General features: G+C 39.8%; 1 protein-coding gene and 1 long non-coding RNA gene across 2 annotated transcripts; one reads left to right on the top strand and one right to left on the bottom strand.

Moving 5' to 3' along the window:
• Nucleotides 1-5074, bottom strand: LOC149307261 (uncharacterized). The gene is made up of 3 exons (XR_016282358.1): nt 5038-5074; nt 3461-3594; nt 1-312 (listed from the first exon to the last, which is right to left on the bottom strand). It is a non-coding gene; the product is annotated as an uncharacterized LOC149307261 (long non-coding RNA).
• Nucleotides 4734-24311, top strand: LOC149307260 (sorbitol dehydrogenase). The gene is made up of 9 exons (XM_089538762.1): nt 4734-5076; nt 8951-8984; nt 10223-10387; nt 11315-11474; nt 14874-14992; nt 16642-16707; nt 17696-17871; nt 18615-18736; nt 22024-24311. The coding sequence occupies exons 1-9, from the start codon at nt 4999-5001 to the stop codon at nt 22187-22189; spliced, it is 1086 nt and encodes a 361-aa protein (XP_089394888.1). The 5' UTR covers nt 4734-4998; the 3' UTR covers nt 22190-24311.
• The last annotated feature ends 1419 nt before the right edge of the window (nt 24312-25730 follow it).

Genomic DNA, 25730 nt, shown 5'->3' with positions numbered 1-25730 from the left:
TATCTATTGTCCATTAACATAAATGGGAGGAAGCCAGAAGACTTTCAAAAATAGGTATGTTCAACATGTTTTTAAACATAAGAATGGTTGAAGCACATCCCATATTATCTTCATAATATCCTTGTGAGGAATTTTGGTCAAGAAAATAGTGACTGAATTAAGGTCATTCTGGGAACTTCATGACGGTGGGGGTATTTCTGCCATCTCCCTTCAGGTACCCCAAAACAGGAGTTGGGCACCTTTTTTTTCCTTGTAAAGAGCCACATTTCTTTGGAGGGATCCTCATGTTGTGTTGGCCAAGATTGATGGCATCTGTGGACGAGACCAAAGTCAGCCATTAATGGGTTATCCTATTTCCTCCTTTATCCCTGTTCACTCTCTGCAACCCCACTCCTTCTTTCCCTACCTTCCTGCCCAGCAGATCACTATTGTCCACAGAAAGGGACAGATTACTATCGCCAGAAATATGAATTGATCATGAAGAAGAGCATTTCAAATTAGGCTGAGGGTCCTACGAAATTACATTAAGAACCATGTGTGATTCCCAGGCTTCAGGTTACTCACTCCTGCTCTGATCCCTGCATTATGTTGCTTATAATTGGCCGTTTGGAATGTGAGTTTTGCCTTTCTGTTCTGCTGAGCTCAGTAAGGTGCGCTTGTCAAGCCAAGACTTGCTCACAATGCCAATATACTCTGTTATCGTTCCAAAGAATCCAAAGAACAAAATGAACCTCTCTGCTGGCCTCAGAACTAATTGCCATATTTGCCTACCCTTAGGCACTGTCCAAAAAGCTGACCTGTCTTTTGCAAAGATATCTGAAAATGGAGAATATGAAGGTGGAAGGCTGGATAGGTCAAATCCAAGGATACTGTATGAAAAATCAACCCTAATATTTCCTTATAAATGCCACCTTCCATCATTATTATACATTTGAAATAACTGCAGTGCTTACACATGGCTGTAATGGGAACCATATTGAGAGTAGAATATGGTCTTAAAATCTTGCTATAAATTTCAGATAAAACATATTTATCATAAAATAAATATAACTGCATAAGAAATGATAAAACAAGAATAATGTGGAATGAAATGGCTCTGACAAAAAACAAGGCCCAATTCATCTGAAATTCAAGATTGGCCAATAGTTATCTTATGATCTACCAACATCTGTGGCTGTATTTCGTCTTTAACATTTCATTGAAGAGTTCCCAGAAGAGAGCAAGAATGCTTGCTTATTGTTGTTCCTGAAGTGCATGGCCCATTGACTTTATATTTTGTAATATTGGATTCTGTTCTATTTCTGTTAATTCGTTTTCATGAGATCACCATGTCCATCATGAGAAGCTTCCTGATGGCTATCTTTATTAACAATGCTTTCTCATTTCAACAGCAAGTTTCATCATGCTTTTCTCTCCAAGGTCACAAACAAAAGTACTGCACAGAGCCTGACTGATTCATAGTGGAGGGAATGGGAGATTTCACAGTGGAAGAAATGGAGCTTGGGGAAACTGTTAAAACTATGATGCCTTGAATTCCCAAGCCATTGTGACAAATGGGATTCTGGGAGCTGTAGTCCCCAAAAATAACATTTTCAAGGTTGGGAAAGAAATTTTATGTACAAGTTTGACATGACAGATGGAAAGGAGAGGCTTTTCCCCCTCATTCCTAAATCCTTGCTTGATTAATCTGCTGAAAATTCCTACCTGCTCCCTGCCTGAGGATGGTGGAAATTGTACTCTACAATCTCTGAGAGCAAGTAAGGTCCAAAACACACTGCAGAAATAATCCAGTTTGAGACTGCTTTAACTACCCTGGCTCAGTGCTAAGAAATCCTTGGAATTGTAGTTTATTGTGGCACCAGAGCTCTCTGACAGAATTTCCTAGCATTGAGCCAGGGTAAACTAGTCTTAAACTGGATTACTTCTGCACCGTGGCATCCTTAGGGTTGGTGCGGTAACTCATGGTGTCACCCCCCCCCACATTGACCTCTTCCCGTTTCCCACCATACAGAATCATTAGCAATGCTTTTTTGCACTAAGGTTACTCATAAATTGTAATCCCCATATTGCACTGAGTGAATGCAAATAGTTTTTTTTAAACAGTTTAGATTTGGGCTTGAAAAATCCAGGCCTAGGGCCATATTGAACTGTGAAACTCACTGATGTTAGACAAGTAACACTCACTCCCAGCCTAATCTATCTCATTGGAATTTTATTAAAATTCCATGTATGTTGCCTTGAGCTCACTGAAAGAAATGTGAGATTAAAAATATAATCAATAAATAGACAAACAGTCTGTCTTGGTATAAAGGTTGTGCACTCCATCACATAGAGTTTGGTCCTAACACATTTAGGTTGGATATGAAAAGAGTATCTCTTTCATAAGGGCACAGCATACTATACCTATACCTGATGTTGGAAGTGTTGGATATGAAGGAAAGTGGTGTGGTCAAGTCAGGACTCAATGCGTCAAAGTGTAGGGATGATGCTCTACTCAGGCTTCTCTATTCATTTGGAGAGAGAGGTTTGTGTGTGTGTGTGACACACACACACAAAATTTCCTAGCAACAACATTTTGTTCTGAATATTCCTATTACTATTCAATTTGGAGGAAGTGGCTTAGTATTGAATGGACAGTTAAGTACTCATTAGCCTTCTTGCATTTTTGACACTTCTTCTTGTGGTTTTAGATGAATTCTGGAAAACAGAATTTACCACTATACCACTAATGGGAAAGGATTCAATTTCCCCTCCTTTTCTTCTTTGCTTTGCTTGGAATCTACTGTAATCAAATTAGTTTCTTATTGGAGTGACCTTTTCTATAGTCATCTGATGATTTCTGAAGCATCATGGTTGGCAATTTTACATTGGCTCTTTAGTGGGTTGGCTCTTTTAAATGGAGTCTTTGATCCAAAAGCAGGTTGTAGCCTATGATGACATGCCAGAGGTGTGTCCTAAGATGCAATGCTGAGATGTGGGCTTTAGCAGCACCCTAGGAAATTGTTTTGTTATTACCACCTACAGCGTCTTTGTAAGGTGGTAGTTGTTAGTCTGGAAAATCAGTATGCAAAGGTATCTTGTAGCACCTTTGACACTATTGGAAACATGAACTTTCATAGACTTCAGCTTATCTCATCAGCAAGGCTGTAGGCTGGAGTCTACGAAAGTCCATCCTACCAACGTTTTCTATAATATATATCTGAGGAAAATAGGTTGAAGTCTACAAAAAGTCATGCCATTGACTACTTTCTTTCAGTTAGTCTCAAAGGTACTATCAGATCCCTTTGCATAATGTCTTTGTAAGGTTTTCAGATGGAGCACAGATGTGGACATTTATTTTTTAAGGTTAATGATTTTGCCTTTCTTTAAGGCTGCTGTTGCTGATAATAAATAGAGGCATCTCTCTCTTTTTCAATGGCTAATTTTTGAACGTTGGCAGATCTAAATTATAGCTACGTACCATACTTTTGACTTCTGGTCTGCTCTTTCCAAGTGTTGCTGCTGTTGTATTCTCTCATTTGATTTAGCAGGCCGGGTTCTCTCCCTCCCAACTCTCTCAGTTAACTTGGCACCATCTTATATCCAGTCTTGCATCTGAAAGGTAAATAAATAAATACTGTATTCCCATTTTCAATAGGTTCCATAGGACCCTCCAGTCCCTAAACTGTCAGTTTCCTGCAATAGAAAAAGTACAAGCAGCTGAACCTAAAGCTTTTGAAGGCTACAACTCTCAGAATCCCCCAGTCTAAAAAAGTAACTTTTCCAAAGCTCTGCCCCTGCTGCCCTTTGGTATTAATAGGTAATGTTTGACTAACTGCTATATTTGTATTAATAGGCAATGTTTGACTAACTGTTACGTTTGTCTTACAAGATGGCTCCTATCTTTGAATTTGTGTTCGTAGTCTAGATTTCTGGCAGATGTGATTGCCATTAATATCAACAGGAGAGACTGGCAGAGAAATGAGATAGTTGAACAAATGGTGTCGCAGATTAATAAGTGACAAGTTGTGTAAACCATTTCACATAAATGATCATTTTGCATGGAGTAGTTGTTAGTTTTGACAGCTTTTTTCCTCTGTTTTCCTAGGGCTTTTAAAAAAGCTTTTCATACACTATACAAAAAACTCTGCCCAAAACATAGGGGACTTGTCCAGCAGGATTCAAATTACACAACACACAATGCGCATGAGACAACATGCAATCCTAGGTATGTAATAGAGAGTATATTAATGGAGGTTGTCTTTCCTGAGTTATGGATTACAGAGGACAGTTTAGCCTAGGAGAAAGTGGATCAACTGGGTTTGTTAAGGGAGATCCAAAACACACTGCAGAAAGAATCCAGTTGGAGACCACTTTAAGTGCCCTGGCCCTGGCTCAGTGCTAGGGAATCCTGGGAGCTATAGGCAAGCATTGTTTCCATATGAGCAAGTATTCCCCTATATTTCCTTATGGGCAAGTATTCTCCAATGATTCCCTATGGGCAGATATTCCCCAATATTCCACTATAGACAAGTATTTCCCAGTGCAGCCCTATAGCCAAGCAATTCCTAACATTTCCCTATGGGCAAGTGTTCCTCTGTGTTTCCTTGTGGGCTAATATTCCCCTATGTTTCTTTATGGGCAAATATTCCCCCATGTTTCCCTACGGCCAAGTAATTCCCAATATTCCCCTATGGGCAAGTATTTGTCTCCCTGTGGAGAAATATCCCCCTCTGTTTCCTTGTGGGCAAGTCCTGTCCTGTCTGTGTTCCTTGTGTCCCTCCACTGAGCCTAGGCCTGGTTTAACTGCAAGAGGCACGGGTTCCAGATGAGCGGCTGCTCCTGGCGCTGAGAGGGAGGAAGGGAGGAAGGAAGGAAGGAAGGGCCAAGGGCCCCTCCGTCGCGGGCGGCTCAAGGGCCAAGGCCTGGGCCCTGGACTCTGACCAGCCGGGCAGAGAAATAAAAGCCGGCTGCAGGCAGGGCTCTCTCTTTCTGAGGCGAAGGGAGAAGCGGAGGGCCATGGCGGCAGCGAAGGGAGCCGAGGAGGCGGCGAAGAACCTGTCCGTGGTGGTGCACAAACCGGGGGACCTGCGTCTGGTACGGCCGCCCTCCCTCCCTCCCTCCCTCCCTCGAGCGTCGTCCGCCATTTTGTTGAGGGTCCCCTCAGACTAGAGCAGAGCAGACAGAGGTTGCCTTGCCTCTCCCTTAAAGGCCTCTCAGGCGACTCTGGCTGAATCGGGGCTGGGAAGCTGAGGAAGCACATTTAGCAGCCCACACTGCAAAAATAACCCGCTTTGACACCGCTTTAGCTGCCCTGGGAACTGTAGACACACACAATTACACATATTTACACACACATTGTGATGACTGGTCCTTCAGTTTACACACACATACACACATATATACACATACATATATACACACACACACACATATATATATACACATACACACACATATACACACAATTACACACACACATACATGCACATATATACATACATGCACATACTGTATATATACATACACACACATATATACATATACATATATGCACACACATATATATACCTACACACACACACACATATATATATATACACATACACACATATACACACAATTACACACACACATACATGCACATACTGTATATATACATACACACATATATACACATACATATATGCACACACATATATATACCTACACACACACACACACATATATACACACACATATACACACAATTACACATATACACACACATACACACACATATACACATACACACACATATATACATACACACATATATACACACACACACATATATATACCTACACACATATACCTACACACACACATATATACACATACATATATATATATACACACACACATATATACATTTACACACACACACATATATACATACACACACATATATACACACACACAGAGTATACTTTATTTTCATAAAAAGAAATCATGTGTTACAGTATTTACATTTAAGCTTATCATAATATAAGCAATCAGTATCATAAAAAAGGAACTCGTTTTGTGTGAGGCACTGAGCCTTCTCTGTCAGAGAGTTCTGGTGCCACAATAAACTACAGTTCCCAGGATTCCCTAGCACTCAGCCAGAGCAGTTAAAGCAGTCTCAAACTGGGTTATTCCTGCAGTGTGTTTTAGACCTAACTGAAAGAGAGAAGTTCTCCCTTTCAGGATGTATCCACACTGCAGAAATAGTTCAGTTTGAGACCGCTTTAACTGCTCTGGCTCAATACTAGGGAATCCTGGGAACTGTAGTTTGTTGAGACATTATTGAGCCTTCTATATCACAGAGCCCTGGTGCCACAACAAACCACAATTCCCAGGATTCCCTGGCATTGAGCCAGGGCAGTTAAAGCAGTCCCTAACTGGATTATTCCTGCAGTGGGTTTTAGACCTTTCAAGTTGCATCCACAGTGCAGAAACAATTCAGTTTGAGACAGCTTTAACTGCCCTTGCTCAATGCTAGGGAATACTGGGGACTGTGGTGAGACATTGAGCCTTCTCTGTCAGAGAGAGCTCTGGGGCCACAATAAACTACAATTCCCAGGATTCCCTAGCACTGAGACAGGGCAGTTAAAGCGGTCTCAAAGTGGATTATTTCTCTATTTCTGCACTGGGATTTGGACCTGAGAGCGAGCCCCACTGAACTCAACAGAACCTTATTTCTGAATATGTTTGCATGGCTGGATCAGACTAAAAGCCTGTCTTGTCCAGCCTTCCCATTCCCACAGCAGCCAAGCTGATACTGGCAGGGACAGCCCCAATTTAATTCTGGCCAAACTGGTACTGCTGGGAAGCAGGTAATGAAGGCAATAGCCCTCCTCTACTGTGACTCCCACATATCTTGCATTCAGTGATATACTTAGGGAGATCTTGTAGCACCTTTGAGTTTAACTCAAAGATGCATTTCTAAATGCATCTGAGAAAGAAGACTGAAGTCTGCAAAAGCTCATGCTGCCAATTTCTTTCTTTCACTGAGTCTCAAAGGTGCTACAAGATCTCTCTCCTGATTCTGCAGACTAACATGGCTATATCTTTGCATAATGATGGAATGCCACTTTACTCTTGGCAGGTGGATAATGAGGATTTTGTTTCTTTGCAGTAAAACCCATCAAGGTCTGCACCAATATTTTCCTTTTTAAATGCCTAAAGCTAATACTTAGCCTCAGCAAGAGCAAACCCACTGAAAGAAATGGTTTTTACATACCATAAAATATACTCAACTATAATTCGACCTCATATAAATAAATAAATAAAATAAATATATAAGTCGAGGGCAAGTTTTGGGGCTGAAATTATGGATTTTGCTATGACCCATGGATAAGTTGAAGGTAAAACTTAAGGGGCATAGAGCAAAGGATCTAAAGGACGAAGCAAAGCAAAATAATGTCAAAGAATGTACAAAAGCAGACAAAGCTCTTTGTGTTCACTCATAAGGCCAAATGGATGAGAGAGTAGGGAGGATTGGTGCTTCCAGGATAGATTATACTCTTGCCTTTCACCAGGGCATAGTTCGTTTTTTGAAATAAGAGTTAAGATACAGTACTTACATAGGCCCATGGATAAGTCGACTCAGATTTTTTGGGTCAATTTTTTTACCTAAATTTCTAGAATATATACACACACACACACACACACACACACACCTATATACATACATACATACAGTAAATGTTGATTTGATTCAAAGAGTCCATTTTAGTTGGCACTAAGAATAGGATTTAGGCCATAATTTTATTTAACGCAAACAGCAATTAGATATTTAAATTGTTGGAATTTTACTATCCTGAGACATCTGTTTGCTAATCCGAACCAGTACTGTGTTTGCTTACTGGCTAAACATTAAATACTTCCTTTCACAACTTCCACAACCATTTTTCTCATCTCACTTTTCTTTGACTTACTACCTTTAAACAGCAAAAATGCTAGGCTACACATAATTTCTCTAAAGTTTAAAGCTGGACCTGACTATTTAGAAGCCTGTTGTGATGAGGACAGATGGGGATAATACTTAAGTCTTCACTGAATTTGCTAGCGATATTATTTATGTTTATAAAACATTTCTTCTAGCACTAAAAGTGGTTCACAGTCAGAAGTGAATGGGAAAAACTATAGTATTTTTTGTCCTCTTCATATTAGGAATGTTGTCATTTTCTGTCCAGTGGGGAAGAGAGTTATATTTTCATCAAAGAGCCCATTCCAGCAAAGTAAATCAAGAATATATATAGTCTGAAAATCTTAGAAAACATTTGGAATCCAGAATTAACTCTTATACCAATTAGAAAGAATAAGGGTTAAATTCCAAAAGAAATCAGTTGAATTTGGAGTGATTATCTTCTGAGTAAATCTGCTTAGGATAGTTGAACTGTTCTATTTCCAGCAATAGAACCAATAGATTAACCTTTGTTCCCACTGGGTTTTCATTGCAGCTAACAAATGAATTCATCTCACTTCAGGGCAGAATTTGGAAAGTAACTATTAAAAAAAAGGCTTTAATGGAAGCTGAAGTCATCCATAATTTTACTGGTTCAGCAAAAGTGTAATGGTCTGTAACATTTTAAGGCATTCAGATCAGAATTTAGAAATGTTGTTGTTTTTAGACTGCAGTTCCCAGTGTCCCTTAGCCAGTTTAACCATGTTGGCTGGGGAATGCTAGGCACTGGGATCTAAAAAAGGAACTTTTCCAGGCTCTGGGTTGCTTATGTGTACCTCAAAATGCTCTCTTTTTAAAAAGGATTGTCACTCAGTTATTGAACTGTGAGATATGATCTACTAGTATAACATGAACCCTATTGACTCTTAAAATTTCAAGGAATTTACAACTATAGTCCACCTGAATAGGATAATCTGACCTAAAGTAAGTAACAACTAATTTTCATGCAAGTTGAATCTTATTTATTTTGTATCCTTGCAGGAAAACCGACCAATCCCTGAACCAGGACCTAATGGTATGTCTGCATAACTAGTTGATGGACTAGTCTATCGATTTATTCAAAACATAATGTATGCTTCAGTGTATTAGTTGAGTTGTTTTGTTGGATTCAAAGTCAGGCTGGTTCATTATTCAGATGTTATCTTCATTCTAACTACAGCTGGTTCAGTGAAAACTACAGTGTGAACAATTTTAATTCTGGACCTTTTATTCAAGCCACAAGGCTTTTACGGGCATAAGAAACCATTGCATAAATGAAGAATGGTTTTTTGTCTAGGAGAACTGATGCTGATTTTGAAACATGTCTGTTGTTAATACCAAAGGTGGGCTGCTTAGACAATCCAGGTACTAGATCTCCTGTGACTTGAAAAAATTATTCTTTCAGTTTTTATAGTATAAAAAGTAGCTTCTACTCCAGGCCTGGAGAACCTGTGGCACCTTGGCTCTTTTCTCTTTATCTTCCTTTCAGCCTTGGTTCAGTTGTACAGATGTTCTGGGTATTCTTGCCTAAGAAAACCCTATGAAATTCATGGGGTTGCCAATGGCACCTTATAGGTATACACATACATTGTGATTTGACACAGAATTTTCATGGTGTAGTTAAAAAGAAAAAGAAGTTGCCAAAGCAGTGAGTTTGATTTCAAATGCAAAGATAAGTGTATTAAAGATCTATTATGACTTAGCAGATAACTTTCAAAAGGAATCTTGGCAACTGTTATTAAACTCAACTGGGCACAGATCAAACTTGCCTGTCATTGATAGCATGTCTTTGAAATGTTCTACCAGTCTTCTGAAAAGACACAATAAAAGAAATGTCAACATTGCAGAGCTTTCTAATTAGATAGCACACAACTAGGAACACAAATATTGAAAAGCCAACCACTTTTCAAGGCTTCTGTTATTTTCTTGTCATTATGTGGGAAACAGTTTAATTATATATGTGGCTAAACTACATATTGATGCTAAGTGTTCAACATCAGTAAACTTTATCTATGCATCTGAGGAAGTAAACTTTAGTCTACGAAAGCTCATGCTGCCAACCTCTTTCTTTCAGTTGGTCTCAAAGGTGCTACAAGATCTCTTTACATACTAAACTTTATAGTTTACTAATGAGACTACTATTCATTTCAGTGGGTCTGCTGTAAGTACACCTAACTTTGGATCTAAACCACCAAACTTTAACGTCTTTAATAGTGCTGAACACAGATTTACCCTGAGAAGATTTTACCTTCCAATTTGTCTTTTTTCTGGTAGAGGTACTTTTGAGAATGCATTCTGTTGGGATCTGTGGCTCTGATGTCCACTATTGGCAGCATGGACGAATTGGAGATTTCATTGTGAAGAACCCAATGGTACTAGGTCATGAGGCTTCTGGAACAGTAGTCAAGGTGGGATCTGCAGTAACCAAATTAAAAAAAGGTGAGTAGTGGCCATTCCATCATCATAAGGCCCATTTCCTCTTTGTGACTGAGGGGCAGGTTTCGATTATTTATTCATAGGAGCATTAATAACCTGCCTTTCAGCCCTCATCTCCCTTCACAATAATGATTCCCAAAAATGAATCACAAGAGAGCACGTGTATTGAAGTGGTTACTGGGAAAGTGTGTCCTTTGGGCTACATGTAGCCTCTTTTGGCATTACCAAGTTTCTCCATACACCCGCAAGGCCCTTTGAGTGAGCAAAGGGGAATCTTTCATTCAAAAACCTGCATAAATGAGACAAAACTGCCTCCCAATGTGACACTTTTGCATGATTTTACCCCTGCTACTCCCAAAAACTTCCAAAACTGGCCAGAAAATAAAACCAGAGTGATATGATATTACTTTCAGGTCACCAAAATGTGCTCATGTGGCCCATGGTGGCAAAAATTGGACTCTACCTCAGTTGTCCAGTCCCTCACTATGTTAGGATTGTGGAGATCCCAAGGTTGTTTCAGTGGGTCCCATATCTGTGGGTTGTTGAATCTGCTCTTGTGTTTTTGTATGAATCCCAAGGAGCTATCCATGGTGCTCAACACTATCCCCAGAATAAATATAACATTTTGGTTGACTCTTTTAGAGCAGAACTATCTTGGCTCTGATATGGAAGCCACCAGTGTCTCTGTTGTAATGGTGAAATTAAATCCTCCTTCATCACCATGATCCCAATCAAGGTTGCTTTTCCAGAGAACATCAGCATTTCCCCTATTATCCAGCTGGTGCCAGACCAGCAACTGAGAGCTTTGTGTGGTTCCCTGATTTTGGATTGCCTTTATTTTCAAAGCAGTGTATTACAGCATATATACAAATGCAAAGCTATTTTCATGAGAAGTCTCCCAAGTCTCTTACCTTGTTTACTGTCTTCCAGGTGACAGAGTGGCTGTTGAGCCTGGGGTTCCCCGAGAAACAGATGAATTCTGCAAAATTGGGCGTTACAACCTCTCTCCAACCATCTTCTTCTGTGCAACTCCTCCTGATGATGGAAACTTGTGTCGCTATTACAAGCATGATGCAAACTTTTGCTATAAGTGAGTTGCAGATACCTTTTGGGAATGGTGTATTGTGAAGCTACATAAGTTAAACTAAATTTCTCCTCCAAGTTTGTTTGGAGGAAAATTGTAAGGAATGGCTGTTCTTATGAACGTAGTCTACACATGGAAGCCCGGTTATGTCTTAGGCTGCTGCCTCACATGGAAAGCAGTCTGAGATGTGATAGTGGTAAGTGTTGGAAAAAAAGACCTGTGTCCTTTATGAGAAGTCCTGAACCCATTAAGGATGGTCTGGGGGCTGCACCTGCCCCATTTCCTACTTTCTGGCCTTCTATGGGCAGCATCCATCCATTTTTTCTGAAATTGGAACCAGTCGTATTTTGGGCTCCTCAAAATGATATTTTGGGCTCCCTTCCATAGAATTAAAATAGAGAAGTATACCCTCTCAGAGGCTACTAGGGATGCTATTTTCCATTTGGAGCAAACAAATGTTTGACAGTGGGGGCTTGGGGGAGTTATGGGCTTCAGTGGGGGCCTTGGTGGGCTGGTTCTTTTGGCCATCCTAGTCCTAAGGTAACAAGTGTGGTGGAAGACACCCTTACTGCCTTTGTTAAAGTAAGATTTGCCACCCTAATTAGTTTCTTTATGTGCAGTGGGATGGGGGGGGGGGGGGGAAGACAGCCATTTTGCCCTGCTAGCATGCTCATGTTTGAGCTGGCTGATCTTCCCCTTTGTCTCAGAAACCTCCAGATATCCAAAGGATTAATAGAATAATGTTTTCAGGGCAAGAAAAGAAATTTTTCTGCTCCTTTCCTCTTTACATGGATGTATTTCTGTTTGACCTATTCTCTCTTAGTGAAACGATATTCAAGAGTGGGATAAATTACTAGCCAGTTTGGGGTCATGTTTAGGGACCAACAAAGCTGTGGATAATTCATAGTCTTTCTCAGACTATCCTAAACATAGTCTCCTGGCCTTTGTTGGCACATTCTCCTGGATTCCATTTCTTTCTTTCCAAAAGCCAGAGTTCCAGGTCCTGAAGAGGTCAGGACCACAGAAGTATCAGTGTGGGAATTCAGAGTTTGGATTTTCTTTTCTAAGGGGAGGCATCTCTCTCTATCCTAAAAATAAGATATTCCATCTGCCTGGTGGTTGTTGAAATGCCCTACCTACTTGGGACTGCAGCTTAAAAGTCTAATAGAGTGGTTATTAGCCAACAGATCAATTTAAAATCAGTTAAAATCAATTAAAAATGGAGTAAGCCTGCTGTGGTGCAGTAGGTTATGAAGTGATGAGGGACAATAATAAGGAAAAAAAACCCACACTTTTCTTATATATCTCCATTGTATTGCTTTCTTACCTATTTAATGCTGCATTATATTCTGTTTTCCCCATCTCAGCCATGATGTTTCCCAATCTGGTTTAGAGATCAGGAAATGTTTTTCACTGTGTGCTAAAAAAAAAAAGAGAGGACCTCTTTGTGTCTTTTAATTTCTTTAAACTGATCTGCAGATTTGTTAAAAAAATAATTCTTAAAATACTAGGATTCTTTAGATCAGACCAAGATGCCTGGAAGTAGATGAAGCAGCCTATTCTAATAATATGACAGAAAGCAGTGAGTGAGATTAGCAGCAAATTTAAAACAAAGGTAGTCATTTTGTTACAGTATACAATTTAACAGTGTGATTTTTTGTGGTGCAGAATTCTGAGAAGTAATTGGATATGCAGGTTTAAAATGAATTAGACAATTGGCATGCTATTCATCCTCATTCTCAGAGTGCCACGAAACCTCTAATAGCAGCTAATGAGTGACAGCATTATAGATCATTGCCCAAGGTCTTCTTAATTCTTACTAAGAAAAAAACAACTATTAGCTATTGCTGAATGGAACAGTAAAGAAGACACCTAGATGGATGATTAGATTCACTTATGAACACCAAGAACTGCTGGTTAACTGAGTAGGTAGGTAGGTAGGTAGCAAAAAGTGCTCTGTTAGAATTTACATTAAGAAAGAATTTTCTCTTCTTAGACACATAATGGCTGTACTTTGGTGATTTGGAGTCGTGTCCAATTTTAGGTTAATCCATCCAAATCTGAATAAATGGTTATAGATATGGGGCCAGATCTCAGAGTTGATAATGGTACTCTGACCCAGTCTAAGATGATGGGATTTTTTGTTATTTTGGAATCTGTCTCTCAGACTTTCTAACTTGGTAGAAAAAATCTTAAACCCATCCATTCAAATGACACCATTGAAAATGAAAGAGGTACTCTGAGGAACATATTTTCTAGGGATGCAAGACTTGTATGATGAAAACAAAGCTTCCCTCTGAATTTAACTTTCTATTTCCATTGTTCGTCCTGCAGAAAAAGTCTAATGACATACACAGTTGTATCATTATGTTATTCTGCAATTATAAACCATTTGGGGATTAAAAGACCAAGATAATGTACAAGAGGGCTCTGTCTAGCTGTTGCCAGGAGTGTCCCAAGACAGTTTGTTGCTTGAAGTGAAAGGCATGATAGTCCCTTTCCCCTTCCATGTAAGCAATATGATTAGACTGTCAGTTGAATAGAGTATAACTTCAACATTACTGATGGCACATCATCTTTCACCATTACAGAGCAGACTAAATCAAGGACTAAGAAGGAATGATATGTGATTCATGCCATTCTTCACCTCTACTTTTCAAAGCTCTGAGTGCTTGTTCAAACCATAATTTGCTTTGAGGTAAATTGCAGTGGTACTTTAAAGAATTACTCCTGTTTCTCATTATGAAGCAAACTATGGTTTATGAAAGTCATAATTTGCTTACAGAGAATGCTCTGAGAGTTCCTAGGTCTTGTGAAAAAAGGTAGTTTTTCACAGTTTTAGAATTCAAAGATACAGCTGTGTTAGTCTGTAGAATGAGAATGTAGAGAGATCTTGGAGCACCTTTGAGACTAACTGAAATAAAGAAGTTGGCAGCATGAGCTTTTGTAGACTACAGTCTACTTCCTCTTGTTTGCCTGATTCTTATCTGCTGGCCAACCATGCTTTGCCATGAATTAGGAAACCAAGAGAGGAAGAGGAGTGTAATGAGGAGGACTCTGGGGAGCCTAAGGTCTATTTAGAATGGTCAACCATGGTTTACCTTGTAACTTTATCTAGAGATGTTGATTCTAGTCTGAAATACAGTGGTACCCCGGGATACGAATGCGCCGCCTTACGAAATTCCCGGGTTACGAAAAAAAGTTATTTAAAAAAACTGTTCCGCGTTACGAAAGTTTTTTCGGGTTACGAAAAAACTTTTGGTGCTTTTCGGCGCGATTTCACACCAAATCGCGGCTTTTCCCCATTAGCGCCTATGGCAATTCGGCTTGCGAAAGTCTTCCGGGTTACGAAAAGGGCAGCGGAACGAAGTTTTCATTTTTGTGAAAGGTGTCTTTGTCTTGCAGGCTTCCAGATAATGTTTCATTTGAGGAAGGTGCCCTCATTGAACCCCTTTCTGTGGGGATCCATGCTTGCAGAAGGGCTGGAGTGACTCTTGGGAGCAAAGTATTCATTTGTGGTGCTGGTATGGATGATTCCTTGTTTTGCTTTTGTTTGCTTTTGCAAGCCCACTTCTGGCTCACAGCTTCCTCAGATAATGCCTGTCTTGGACACAGGGCTTGTTGCACCACTACACAGAGTGAACCAATTGCTTCAATTGGCACTTGCCAGGGGAAGGAGGTAACCCTTTTATGCCACCTACCCAAAATTTGAAAAGTAGTTCTGGGCATTGTAGTCTGAAAACATAATCCCCAGCCCCCCTGATGCTTTTCCATCATGTGGGGTGTGGTATCCTATTATACCCCCAGCTTCATCCAAAAAAGGCTTCCAGGATAGCTTACATGTAATTAATTTGACTTTTCCCTCCTCTCAGGCTGACAGTCTAAATAAGACATGACACATAAGGAGACATGTTTGGGTGGGGATTAAGTCCACGAGGTTCTGGCTGCTCTTTTCTCCCTCTGAGGCCAGAGCAATGGTACTTGGAACATGGAGAAGCATTAGAACTTTATTGAAGTAAAATTAAATTACCTTTCTAGTTAGATTCTATATGTGGAATAGGGGGTTTGGGGTGTTATCTTTGCCTCAGGCAGCAAACTATCTTGGACTGGACCTATCCTGGGCATATTCTTTAAAGTACTTACCACAGGATATAACTGCCATGATACTCTTCTTCTCTACTTCTTCGACCCCCAGTACTGTATTCCTAGATGCTACTGGGTGCATAGATTTGAAAGAAACAGAAATGCCACATGAGGGCAGCAGTCTGCACAGTTTTAAACTTTAGAGTTGGAACAGGAATTGCTCCATCTGGAGAAGCTGTTTCAGGCAGAGCTTGGCAAAATTACTTTTCTTATTACAACTTCAGAATTTCCCCCTGGCCTGCAAGCTAGTATGGTTAACTCTGATTTTACATAACATGAGAGAGCATGCTGTGATAGATAACCCTTTATGGCCTATAACTCCATATTGTGATTCTTGAGCCTACCTGCAAGTTTACAGACATTTTTTTCCTGGTTGCTGTATCTAAGTACTACAGTCTATTAAGTTCTTTATATAAAGTTCTGGATATAATGTGTCTGTCACTATTTCCACTGACATATTTTTGGTTGAGCAGTTCCCTTCTCTCTCCCCAAAGTTACCCTTCTGGCAATGTTGTCTTTTAGGGATGAGACAATGAAAAAAAATCTCCCATGTTTTCAAAACTGTTTTAACTATTGCTTTTCAACTGCTCTGTTGTATTGTTTTTTAAAACAACTTTTTGAATTACACATACACTCTCTTGCTTTCTCTTTCTCTCTCACACAAATACACTGTTAGGGCTGGCAGCTGCCTCAGTTAGCTGGGTTGAGTTGTCATGAAAAATCAATAAATTATTTTTTTAAACTTTTGTTGTTATTGTTATTATTTCTACTGTTAGTGTGGAATGGGCAGAGACATTTGTGCAGTTTCCTGAATCAGGAGCCAAAATAATTTAGTTTATTTTGGGTATTAAGTGGCTTGACTTGGGTGAATGAGCAGACACAAGTTGCAGCATTGCCTTAGTCAATAAAATGATTTGGAATGGTCCTACAAACTACTTTAGAAATGTTTGATGAGGGACAGTATTTTAAAAATCTGTACAATAAATAAATACAATGCTTCCTGAATTTTCCCCTTCTGCTTTTATTTCAGGGCCTATTGGGCTTGTGACTTTGCTTATCTCTAAGGTAATGGGAGCTTCACAAGTTATTATAAGTGGTAAGAAAGACTTTCATCTGCTCAGTTTCTTATGTTGTACTTATTTGCAGTTAAATTCTCCAGGTTCATAGGGGATTAAATGCAGTAGTTGTCAGGATGTGTGCAAACTGTTTTGAAGGCTGAGATGAAATAGGGCCTGAACAGGCAGGTGAAAATAAAGCTGCTTCGGGTCACTTTGGAGGTATGCTATTTAAATGATGCATGTGTCCTAAGAGGCCAGAAGTCGTGCCAAAGCCACAGTCCAGTCCTGGCCTCTTAAGTTGTGTGTGTCATTTAAACAGCATACCTACAAAGTGACCTGAAGTAGCTTTATTTTGGCTTGTCTGTTTGGGCCCATATCTTAAGTACTCTTGAAGTTCACCCCTGAGTCTCAAGTGGCACAAGATATTGAGGGAAACAACCATGGTACAAAGACTGGGAAAATTACTGTTTGGGACCTAATCCAGTTTGTAGTCTCAACTGTAGTAGAACTGTTCAAATAATGGGGCATGCATAAGTGTTGACTTAAAGAAGCTCTGCATTTAAAAATACTGTTACAAAGAAAGAAAAGGCAAAGGCAAAAGAAAAAAATGAGGGAAAGGAGGAGTGCATAAGTAGAGACTTAACGAAGTTGCTCTTGATCCAATTGGTTTACTCTTGTTGGAATAACAGTTATATTCAGCCCTTAGATTAAAGCTTCCAGAATCACACAGTGGCTGGCTATTGACCAAGATAACAAGAGTCTACTTCAGTAAAGAATGACACCATCCTAATCTGATATGGTACGGCCTGGAGAGAGGATTCATATCTCACAGAAAACAAAATCCTGAACTCTGTGACAAGAAGTTTTTTTTGTTCTTGTTGTTTCTGATGGGAATGATGGAGCTGTGGCTTCCTAGTGGATTTGTCTTAAAGTTATTGCTATTGTGTGATGCTAAATGCATGCTTAGCATCAATTTCAAGTGGTACCATTTTCATTATTTTGATTATCTATGTTCTACTTTTATAGATTTATCTGCCCCTCGTCTTGAAAAGGCTAAGGAAATTGGGGCTGATTTCACCATCGAAATAAAGAGTGAGAACCCTGAGCAAGTGGCCCAGGCTGTCAAAAATACACTTGGTTGCATGCCTGACATCACCATAGAGTGCACTGGGGTCCAAGACTGTATCCAGACTGGAATATATGTGTGTATCTTTTAATTGATGGATGTATCTGATATTATCTTTAATTTCTGTTTAGAGATTATTAGATTTTAACAATGTAAAATTTTGGACAAGAACTCCCAGAACACTCCAGATGGTATGGCAAGGGGAATTCTGGGAGCTGTAGTCTAAAATTTAATCTTGCCAAGCTCTCTGAAGCTTATTGTTGGAAGCAATGGGAGAACACATAAAATAAATATTTTTTGCTGGGGGTGGATGACTTATTAGTCCTAGGGCAAGATTGTTCCTCAACCAGTTAAGCAGGATGAGTGATATTGGGAGGGCCATTTCCCCAGAACTCCTCTCCCAACATTTTGAAGTCCCTCTTGTGCACACTTTTATCTGCACAGAAAGCAGCTCTTCACCCCTGCTTGCAGGGAGAAAGGGATTTAGATGAGACTCATAGGAGCAGTTCCTCCAAGCACCAGCTACTTCCATGCATAGGCTGATTGTTGTCCTGAGAGGAACAGTATAAAGTATATGACTTGACTGACACAGGGAGGAGCCAGTAGGAAGCAGAATCCCCTTTGTTATCTCTGGTCAGTGACCAGAGATGAATGAGGATTGTTGGATTCTTTTCCCCTGTGAAGGTGTGGGACATGGAGAAGAACCTCAACAGGCTGGACAGGAATCTTCTGCAGGCCAGATGTTTTTTAAAATGTGCTTATGTGCTGTCTTCAGAAAGAGATGAATATTAATTTGGGGTCCTCAATGTCTGTCCCCAGGCAACCCGTTCTGGTGGGACTGTGGTTTTGGTGGGTCTTGGGCCTGAGATGGTGACAGTGCCCATTGTGAATGCTGCTGTACGGGAAGTGGATATCCGTGGGATATTTCGATACTGCAATACGTGAGTATTTTCCAGAGATCTAAAGGGACGATTGTTGAATTGCATAATTGTATTCAAGAGGGAAAAGGGAAGGCTTGTTGCTTTTACGAAATTTTTCCAAACAGCACTGGCTCTTTATGTAGAATGCTTCAGCCTGCTGTCCTAGAGCATCATATTGGACCTGAAGAGATGGTCGGTTGGCATTGCTACATAGTTTGTGTGCTATGTTTGTCTTTGTATGTAGGAAAATTTCACAGCAACATAAACTGAGCTCTTTTGCAGATCCAGTATGATTCTCCAGGATAGTAGGTTGAAGGTTTCTATTTTACAGTGAGATGGTTGTGTCCGGCGCTACATAGTGTAAAGAAGGCAATTCTAGTAACCCACCCACCCTGACCATTCCATTTAGGACTTGTCTACACCATTCAGAATATCCCATGCTGCTCCCAGAATAGGCTGGCCTCAGAGCTGCCTCACATTCCTCCTTTAGTGATGCCAGGTGTGCAGACAGACACCCAGCATTGTTACAGATTGATGAGGTAACAGGGACAATATGGGGGAGCTCTGGGGCTGGTGTAGATGAGCCCTAAAGGGAATAGTGAGTGGGTTACTAGAATTGTTTTTAATGTTTAAGAAGGGATAGTGTGGATTCATTGCAGATTTATTACAGAACTGGCCTGACATCATGAAGGCAGTCTGCCCTCACATTGGGAATTTGGTCCTGCAACAAGTAAACAGGTCATTGTAATGTGGCGAGGGTGGCGGACCACATATTTGGTCCATGTAGACATGTCCTCAGTTGTAGGACCAAAATCTATGTTCCATGCAGCCTGGTCTACAATTCATAAGGCAGGGATTCTCAGAGTGCATCCCTGGTGTTCATATGGCTACCAAGGCTACTTGTCCCCTAGATTCTTCCTGAATTGCCTTTTTTGGCAGATTTTTATAGATGATACAGGGCAATGAAATTTGAAATTATAGAATTCTGTAGGGATAAAAAGCATTATGTTGCATGACTTTAGGGAAAAAACAAATCCCTAACCCAAGCAGTAAACAAATAGTAGAAATACAAGTCATGACATCAATACCAGGGAAGATTCTAGAGCAGATCATTAAACAGATAGTCTGTGAGCATCTAGAAGGCAATTCCATAATCACAAAAAGTCAACATGGGTTTCAGAGAAACAAGTCATGCCAGACAAATATAATCTATTTTTTTGATAAAATTACTAGCTTGGTAGATGAAAGGAATGCTGTGAATATAGGATATCTTGATTTCAGTAAGGCCTTTGACAAGGTTTCCCATGATGATATTGCAAATAAGCTAGTGAAATGTGGGCTAGACAAAGTAACTGTTACATGGATTTGTAATTGGTTGACTGGCCGAACCCAAAGGATGCTCAACAATGGCTCCTTTTCATCCTGGAGAGAAGTGACCAGTGGGGTCCTAGGGGTCTGTCCTGGGCTGAGTGCCATTCAACATCTTTATCAATGACTTGGAAGATAGAATTGGGGGCATAATCAAATTTACAGATGACACCAAACTAGGAGGAGTAGCTAATACCTCTGAGGACAGGATCAAAATTCAAAATGACCTTAATAGATTAGAAAGCCGGGCCAAAGCTAACAAAATGAATTTCAACATGGAGAAATGTAAGGTACTGTACTTAGGGCAGAAAAATGAAATGCACAGATATAGGATGGGGGACACCTGGCTGAATGAAACTACGTGTGAAAGGGATCTGGGAGTCCAGGTAGACCACAAGTTGAACATGAGTCAACAGTGTGATACGGCAGCTAACAAGGCCAATGCGATTTTGGGCTGCATCAATAGAAGTATAGTGTCTAGATCAAGGGAAGTAATAGTGCCACTCTATTCTGCTCTGGTCAGGCCCCATCTAGAATATTGTGTCCAGTTCTGGGCACCACAATTTAAAAAGGATGTGGAGAAACTGGAGCGTGTCCAAAGGAGGGCGACCAAAATGGTGAAGGGTCTGGAAACCATGCCCTATGAAGCACAACTTAGGACGCTGTGGATGCTTAGCTTGGAGGAGAGAAGGTTAAGAGGTGATATGATAGCCCTGTTTAAATATTTGAAGGGATGTCATATTGTGGAGGGAGTAAGCTTGTTTTCTGCTGCTCCAGAGAACAGGACCCAGAACAATGGATGCAAGCTCCAGGAAAAGAGATTCCACCTCAACATTAGGAGGAACTTCCTGACAGTAAGGGCTGTTCGACTGTGGAACACACTTCCTGGGAGTGTGGTGGAATCTCCCTCCTTGGAGGTCTTTAAGCACAGGCTAGATGGCCATATGTCGAGGATACTTTGAGAGTTCCTGCATGGCAGAATGGGGTTGGACTGGATGGCCCTTGTGGTCTCTTCCAATTCTATGATTTTAGGTTTATAGGAGTTAGCATGACAGAGTATGGTCAGTACATAATTGTGAACAGTGGAGGGAGTAAAGGGCCATCAAACGAACTATATAAGGAAAAACATACTTATACTACTGTAGCACTTTTACTATGGGGCGTTGATGGGACATTAGCACCATGCATAGCCACTAAAGCAATATGGAATTTATTGCACAATATCTATAATACAAATTAAGCATATTAAGCCATACAATTAACACTGTAGCCACTATGCAGCAATCTAATACACCGAGAATAGAATCGTAGAATCAATACCAAGTTAAAACAGAAATATTCAACCAACCAAAGAGCTTATACTAGTTATTTACACTACAGCTTTAATGTATGAATTCTTATTACTAAATGATTTCCTTCCACATTTAATCCTTGGCTGTAAAATGCCTTCAGAGAATGATCTTTGATATATAGTCTACTCAAGACCATATATGTAGAAGTATCACAAAATGAATAAAAGTCAGTAAATGTTGAATATACAATAGCTGTCTCCAACCCGATGTTCTACAAATGTGTTGGGATGCCAACTCCCATCACTCCCAGCCAACACAGTCTGTGGCCATGTAGTCGAAATACATTCAGAAGATGATAGATTGAGGAAGCCCAGTTTAGGAGGCTTAACCTGAAAGTTTTACTTTTTTGCATCACAGTTTCCAGAATATTTCCAGCTGCATGGTCAGTAGCATGCTGGCTGGGTTATTCCGGGAGTTGTAGTCCAAAACGTATGGTTTCTAAACTCTGGTATGCAATGTTATTTGCATTCAAATGGTTCTGGTGTTTGAGGCAACTGACCACTGCAGTTCTTCTGTCTGACATTTGTATATTCAGAAGACATTGGGAATTCTGCTAATTCATAATTTCCCCCTCCTGTTTTCTTGCAGGTGGCCCATGGCGATTGCTATGCTTGCATCAAAAAAAGTGAATGTCCAGCCCTTGGTGACCCATCGATTTCCTTTGGAAAAGGCTCTGGATGCTTTTGAAACAACAAAAAAAGGTGTTGGGATAAAAATCATGCTGAAGTGTGATCCTAATGATCAGAATCCATAAAAAAACCCAACAACTTCCAAAACAAAACAGAATGCTACGTCCTACTGCTAGTGAGGGTGGAATACTTAGCAAAGATTGGCTGAGGACTTAAAGAGCCTTAAAATGAAAAAATGAAAAAAAATGTTAAAACAGAATTCTGTGAAACATTAAATTAATGGTTTGTAGCCTTTTTGATTCACAGCCCTCTTTGAGAATCTGATAAGTTATAGACCCTTTCCCCATAAAAATGAGCTAGACACACATTTTAAAATAACAAAAAGGAAACTGAAGTGGAAAAAATGTGTCTGGTTCAGGGATTCATTGTCTTTTCTGGAATTCTGGTTATGATTATATTGTGGAAGAGGGTTCTTGCTTAGTCTTCTAGTTTTCTGTGCATGTGGACATTTTGTATGGGGGAAGCATTCAGACATAATGTCCCCACTCAGAAACAGTTTAGCCCTGCAAAATCTTTACTGCACAGCTATACTGATCGTGCATTTTTGCCACTTGGGTTTTACCCCACTGATAATTTGCCTTACACATACTGATACAAACACAGACACACACACCACAGAGTGGCAATTTTGGAACAATTTTACACAATAAATACTTCGTATGCAGTGAGAACTAACTTTTTAGAATCAATTGAAATCTAGCTGAAGGTCCAGCTTCCCCAACCCAGCATTATCCAACAGTCTTTGACTGTATAAATATAAATATAAATATAATAATAATAATAATAATTTGTTCACCCCAAATGTCTCCCCTGCTTCTGCTCATTTTAAATTTTAAACTTATCTATTTTAATCCTATATATTTTAAATGTTTAATTATTTTAAACTGTATTTGATGTGGGTATTAAGGTAAGGGGATGAAATTCTAATTGCGTTATGTATTTGTTAATGTATTTTTGTAAACTGCCTTGATCCTTTGGAAAGGCGGTATATACATAATAATGATAATGATGATGATAGTCCCCTTCATTTTGAGAAACCATGTGGGATTTGTAGTCCAACACTTTCAAAAGTGGACTACAGCTGTGCCATCCTCTGCCAGCACAGTGGTTGGCCATTGCTGGTTGTGGATGATGGGAGTCACAGTTGTGAACACACCTTAAAGGTACCAGATTGAGAGGCAATTGTCATCCATAACAGTTGCTTCAATCTATTTTTTGTGTTGTTTTTACAAGAGTTTTCTGTAACAAATGTCCATTGTGTGAAGGGAATAGGGTTTTTGCTTGCTGAAATCTGGACTACAAAAATATTATGCTCTTCCATATTGTTCCTTTTTAAAAAATATGTTCATTTTTTAAGGAAGGCTAATATCTGAATATGCCTATTTCAGTCATAGACTTTACATTTATAAGTGATGCCTTTGGGTGTATTTCATGTTGCAATTCCATCAAAGGTAGATAGTTCCTGGAGCATTATGAGATGTGTGTGTCTTCAACTGTTCATTACCAAACATTGTTTTTAAAATGCTGGGACTCTACTTGTTCTGGTGCCAGTTGCTTTCTTATGGAAATGAAACAGGGAATCTTTGGTTCTGTTGCACTATGTACAAATCCCTTAGATTTATAGTCACTGTGCTTGAATGTTCTGCTTTTGAGCCCTGTGGGGATAACCTAAGTCGGTGCCTTCCCATGACTACTGCAGCAAGAACCACGTCCTCCTCACATTATAGCCCTGAAGGGCCATGCTTCAGCAAGCAGCTAGCTTAAGATGTGGACTGTAATTTTGAAATGCAAAATTGGTAAAGGGAATGACTGACTCCCAAATCCTAGATCTTCTACAAAGGCCTAGGACAGAAACCACTAACAATATATTTTACTCACAGAGTCATGTTATACTGATTTTGCCTTTCACTCATCTAGCACTGTTCACAGATGTAGTCTAAGCCATCACAAGAAATCAGATTCAGATACTGCCTGTCAGGGGAGTCTGAGGTACTGCATGGTTTGACTATTCTGAATACTGGGTATGCTTTGATTAGGATTTCCTGCATGGCAGGAGGTTGGACTGGATGGCCCTTGTGGTCTCTTCCAACTCTCTGATTCCATGAGTCTATTATTTTGATTTTGAAGAAATGTTATTTTGTTTCAAACTCAGGGTACCATGCAAATAAAGGAGTTCTGTTGAGTAAACTGCTTTCACAGTTGTGTGTCTTTAATACAACTGGAAACGATAACAACCAGCTATTGGTAACAGTATGTTATTTCCAGTGGGGTGCATTTTTCACTGTAGATAAGGCCTTTTCATATACACTACACTAAAATTTTTACACTTCCTGCTGCTGTTTCAGAATTAGACTGAGCTGTTCACATTGCATTACATGCCCTGTCTCTACTGACTCTTCCTTTTGAATGACATCCTCTTCAATATCTGTAGGTTCTCACCTAAGAACAAATACACTTATCTGCAAATTAGGGCACCTTTATATAATGTTAGCTGGATCCTGCAATTACTAAACATTTGGGGACTGAAGAAAAAATGAATTTTGGGGAGATAGTTCCTATTAGCCCCCTGCTATGCCCTGAAACAGTCTTACTTCACAAAAACATGTAAAATGCATGCCTTTTCCATATTCCTCTTGCAGCATTTTTCTTCTTTTCTTTCTTTCTAAAATGGTTAAAGAGAAGCTTTAGAAGGGAGATCTGGATGTTTCGTTTACACCTTTTCGGGATAGGTGATGACAAATGGCTCTTCAGCCGTTAAAACTGTAGACATAAATTCACATTCATTAACTTGTTCGCAAGTACCTGGTAGGGGAGCCATGTGGGAGACTACATGGTGCAAAGTCTGTCCCATTGTTCTCACTGTGCAAAAAAAGACATTTATAGATCACCCAATAACCAGAATTTTCTAGGTCGTGTGTAGCCTGGAATTTTTTTGGTGTCTTATCCATGCACATGTTCCTCATCACAAGCACTGGGTATTTCTGTCCAATATAGAATGTCTGCAGTTGTTTCAAGGTTCAGACATGGAGTTGCACATGCAGTGCCATTGTGCATGCAGATGTGCATGCGGATTTGGTTGCGCATATGGATGTACATTCAGTTGCCCAATACTGCCATTCAGCACAAGTGTACATTCAATGAGTAACATCACATGCAGAGAAGTATGCAATACAAAACAGTGCACTCTTCTAGACAGGGGAGAGTTGTCAGGAGGTGGCAATATTTGTTGCTGTATGTCCCCTATCTTATTTTTAAAACAACACAAAACAACATTTTTTGTCAGTCACATAATGTTTCAGGTTATTCCACCTCACCTCCTTTTCTGCAGTATTCTGAAGCATTTTTATTTGTCAAAACACTTTCCCGTTTATCCATTATATTTTCTGTACAGAAAGCAACCAAAGCAGGAAGAGGAGAATCTACTCAGCAAAGTTACATAGCCTTAATTCAGTATTAGAGGAACAACATCTGACACTCAGGTTAATGTAAATAATGAGTACATTTGTACAGTATATCACTGTGGGACTTACTGTGCTCAAACACTCAGCATCAATGCACTGATTTGTCATACATATGCTACAGTATATGCAAATTTCAACATGGGGT

This window comes from Sceloporus occidentalis, unplaced genomic scaffold (assembly GCF_023333645.1).
Source record: "Sceloporus occidentalis isolate IW3139 unplaced genomic scaffold, rSceOcc1.0.p SCAF_9, whole genome shotgun sequence".
NCBI classification, from domain to species: Eukaryota; Metazoa; Chordata; class Lepidosauria; order Squamata; family Phrynosomatidae; genus Sceloporus; species Sceloporus occidentalis.
This window is presented reverse-complemented; position numbering and strand designations above follow the sequence as displayed.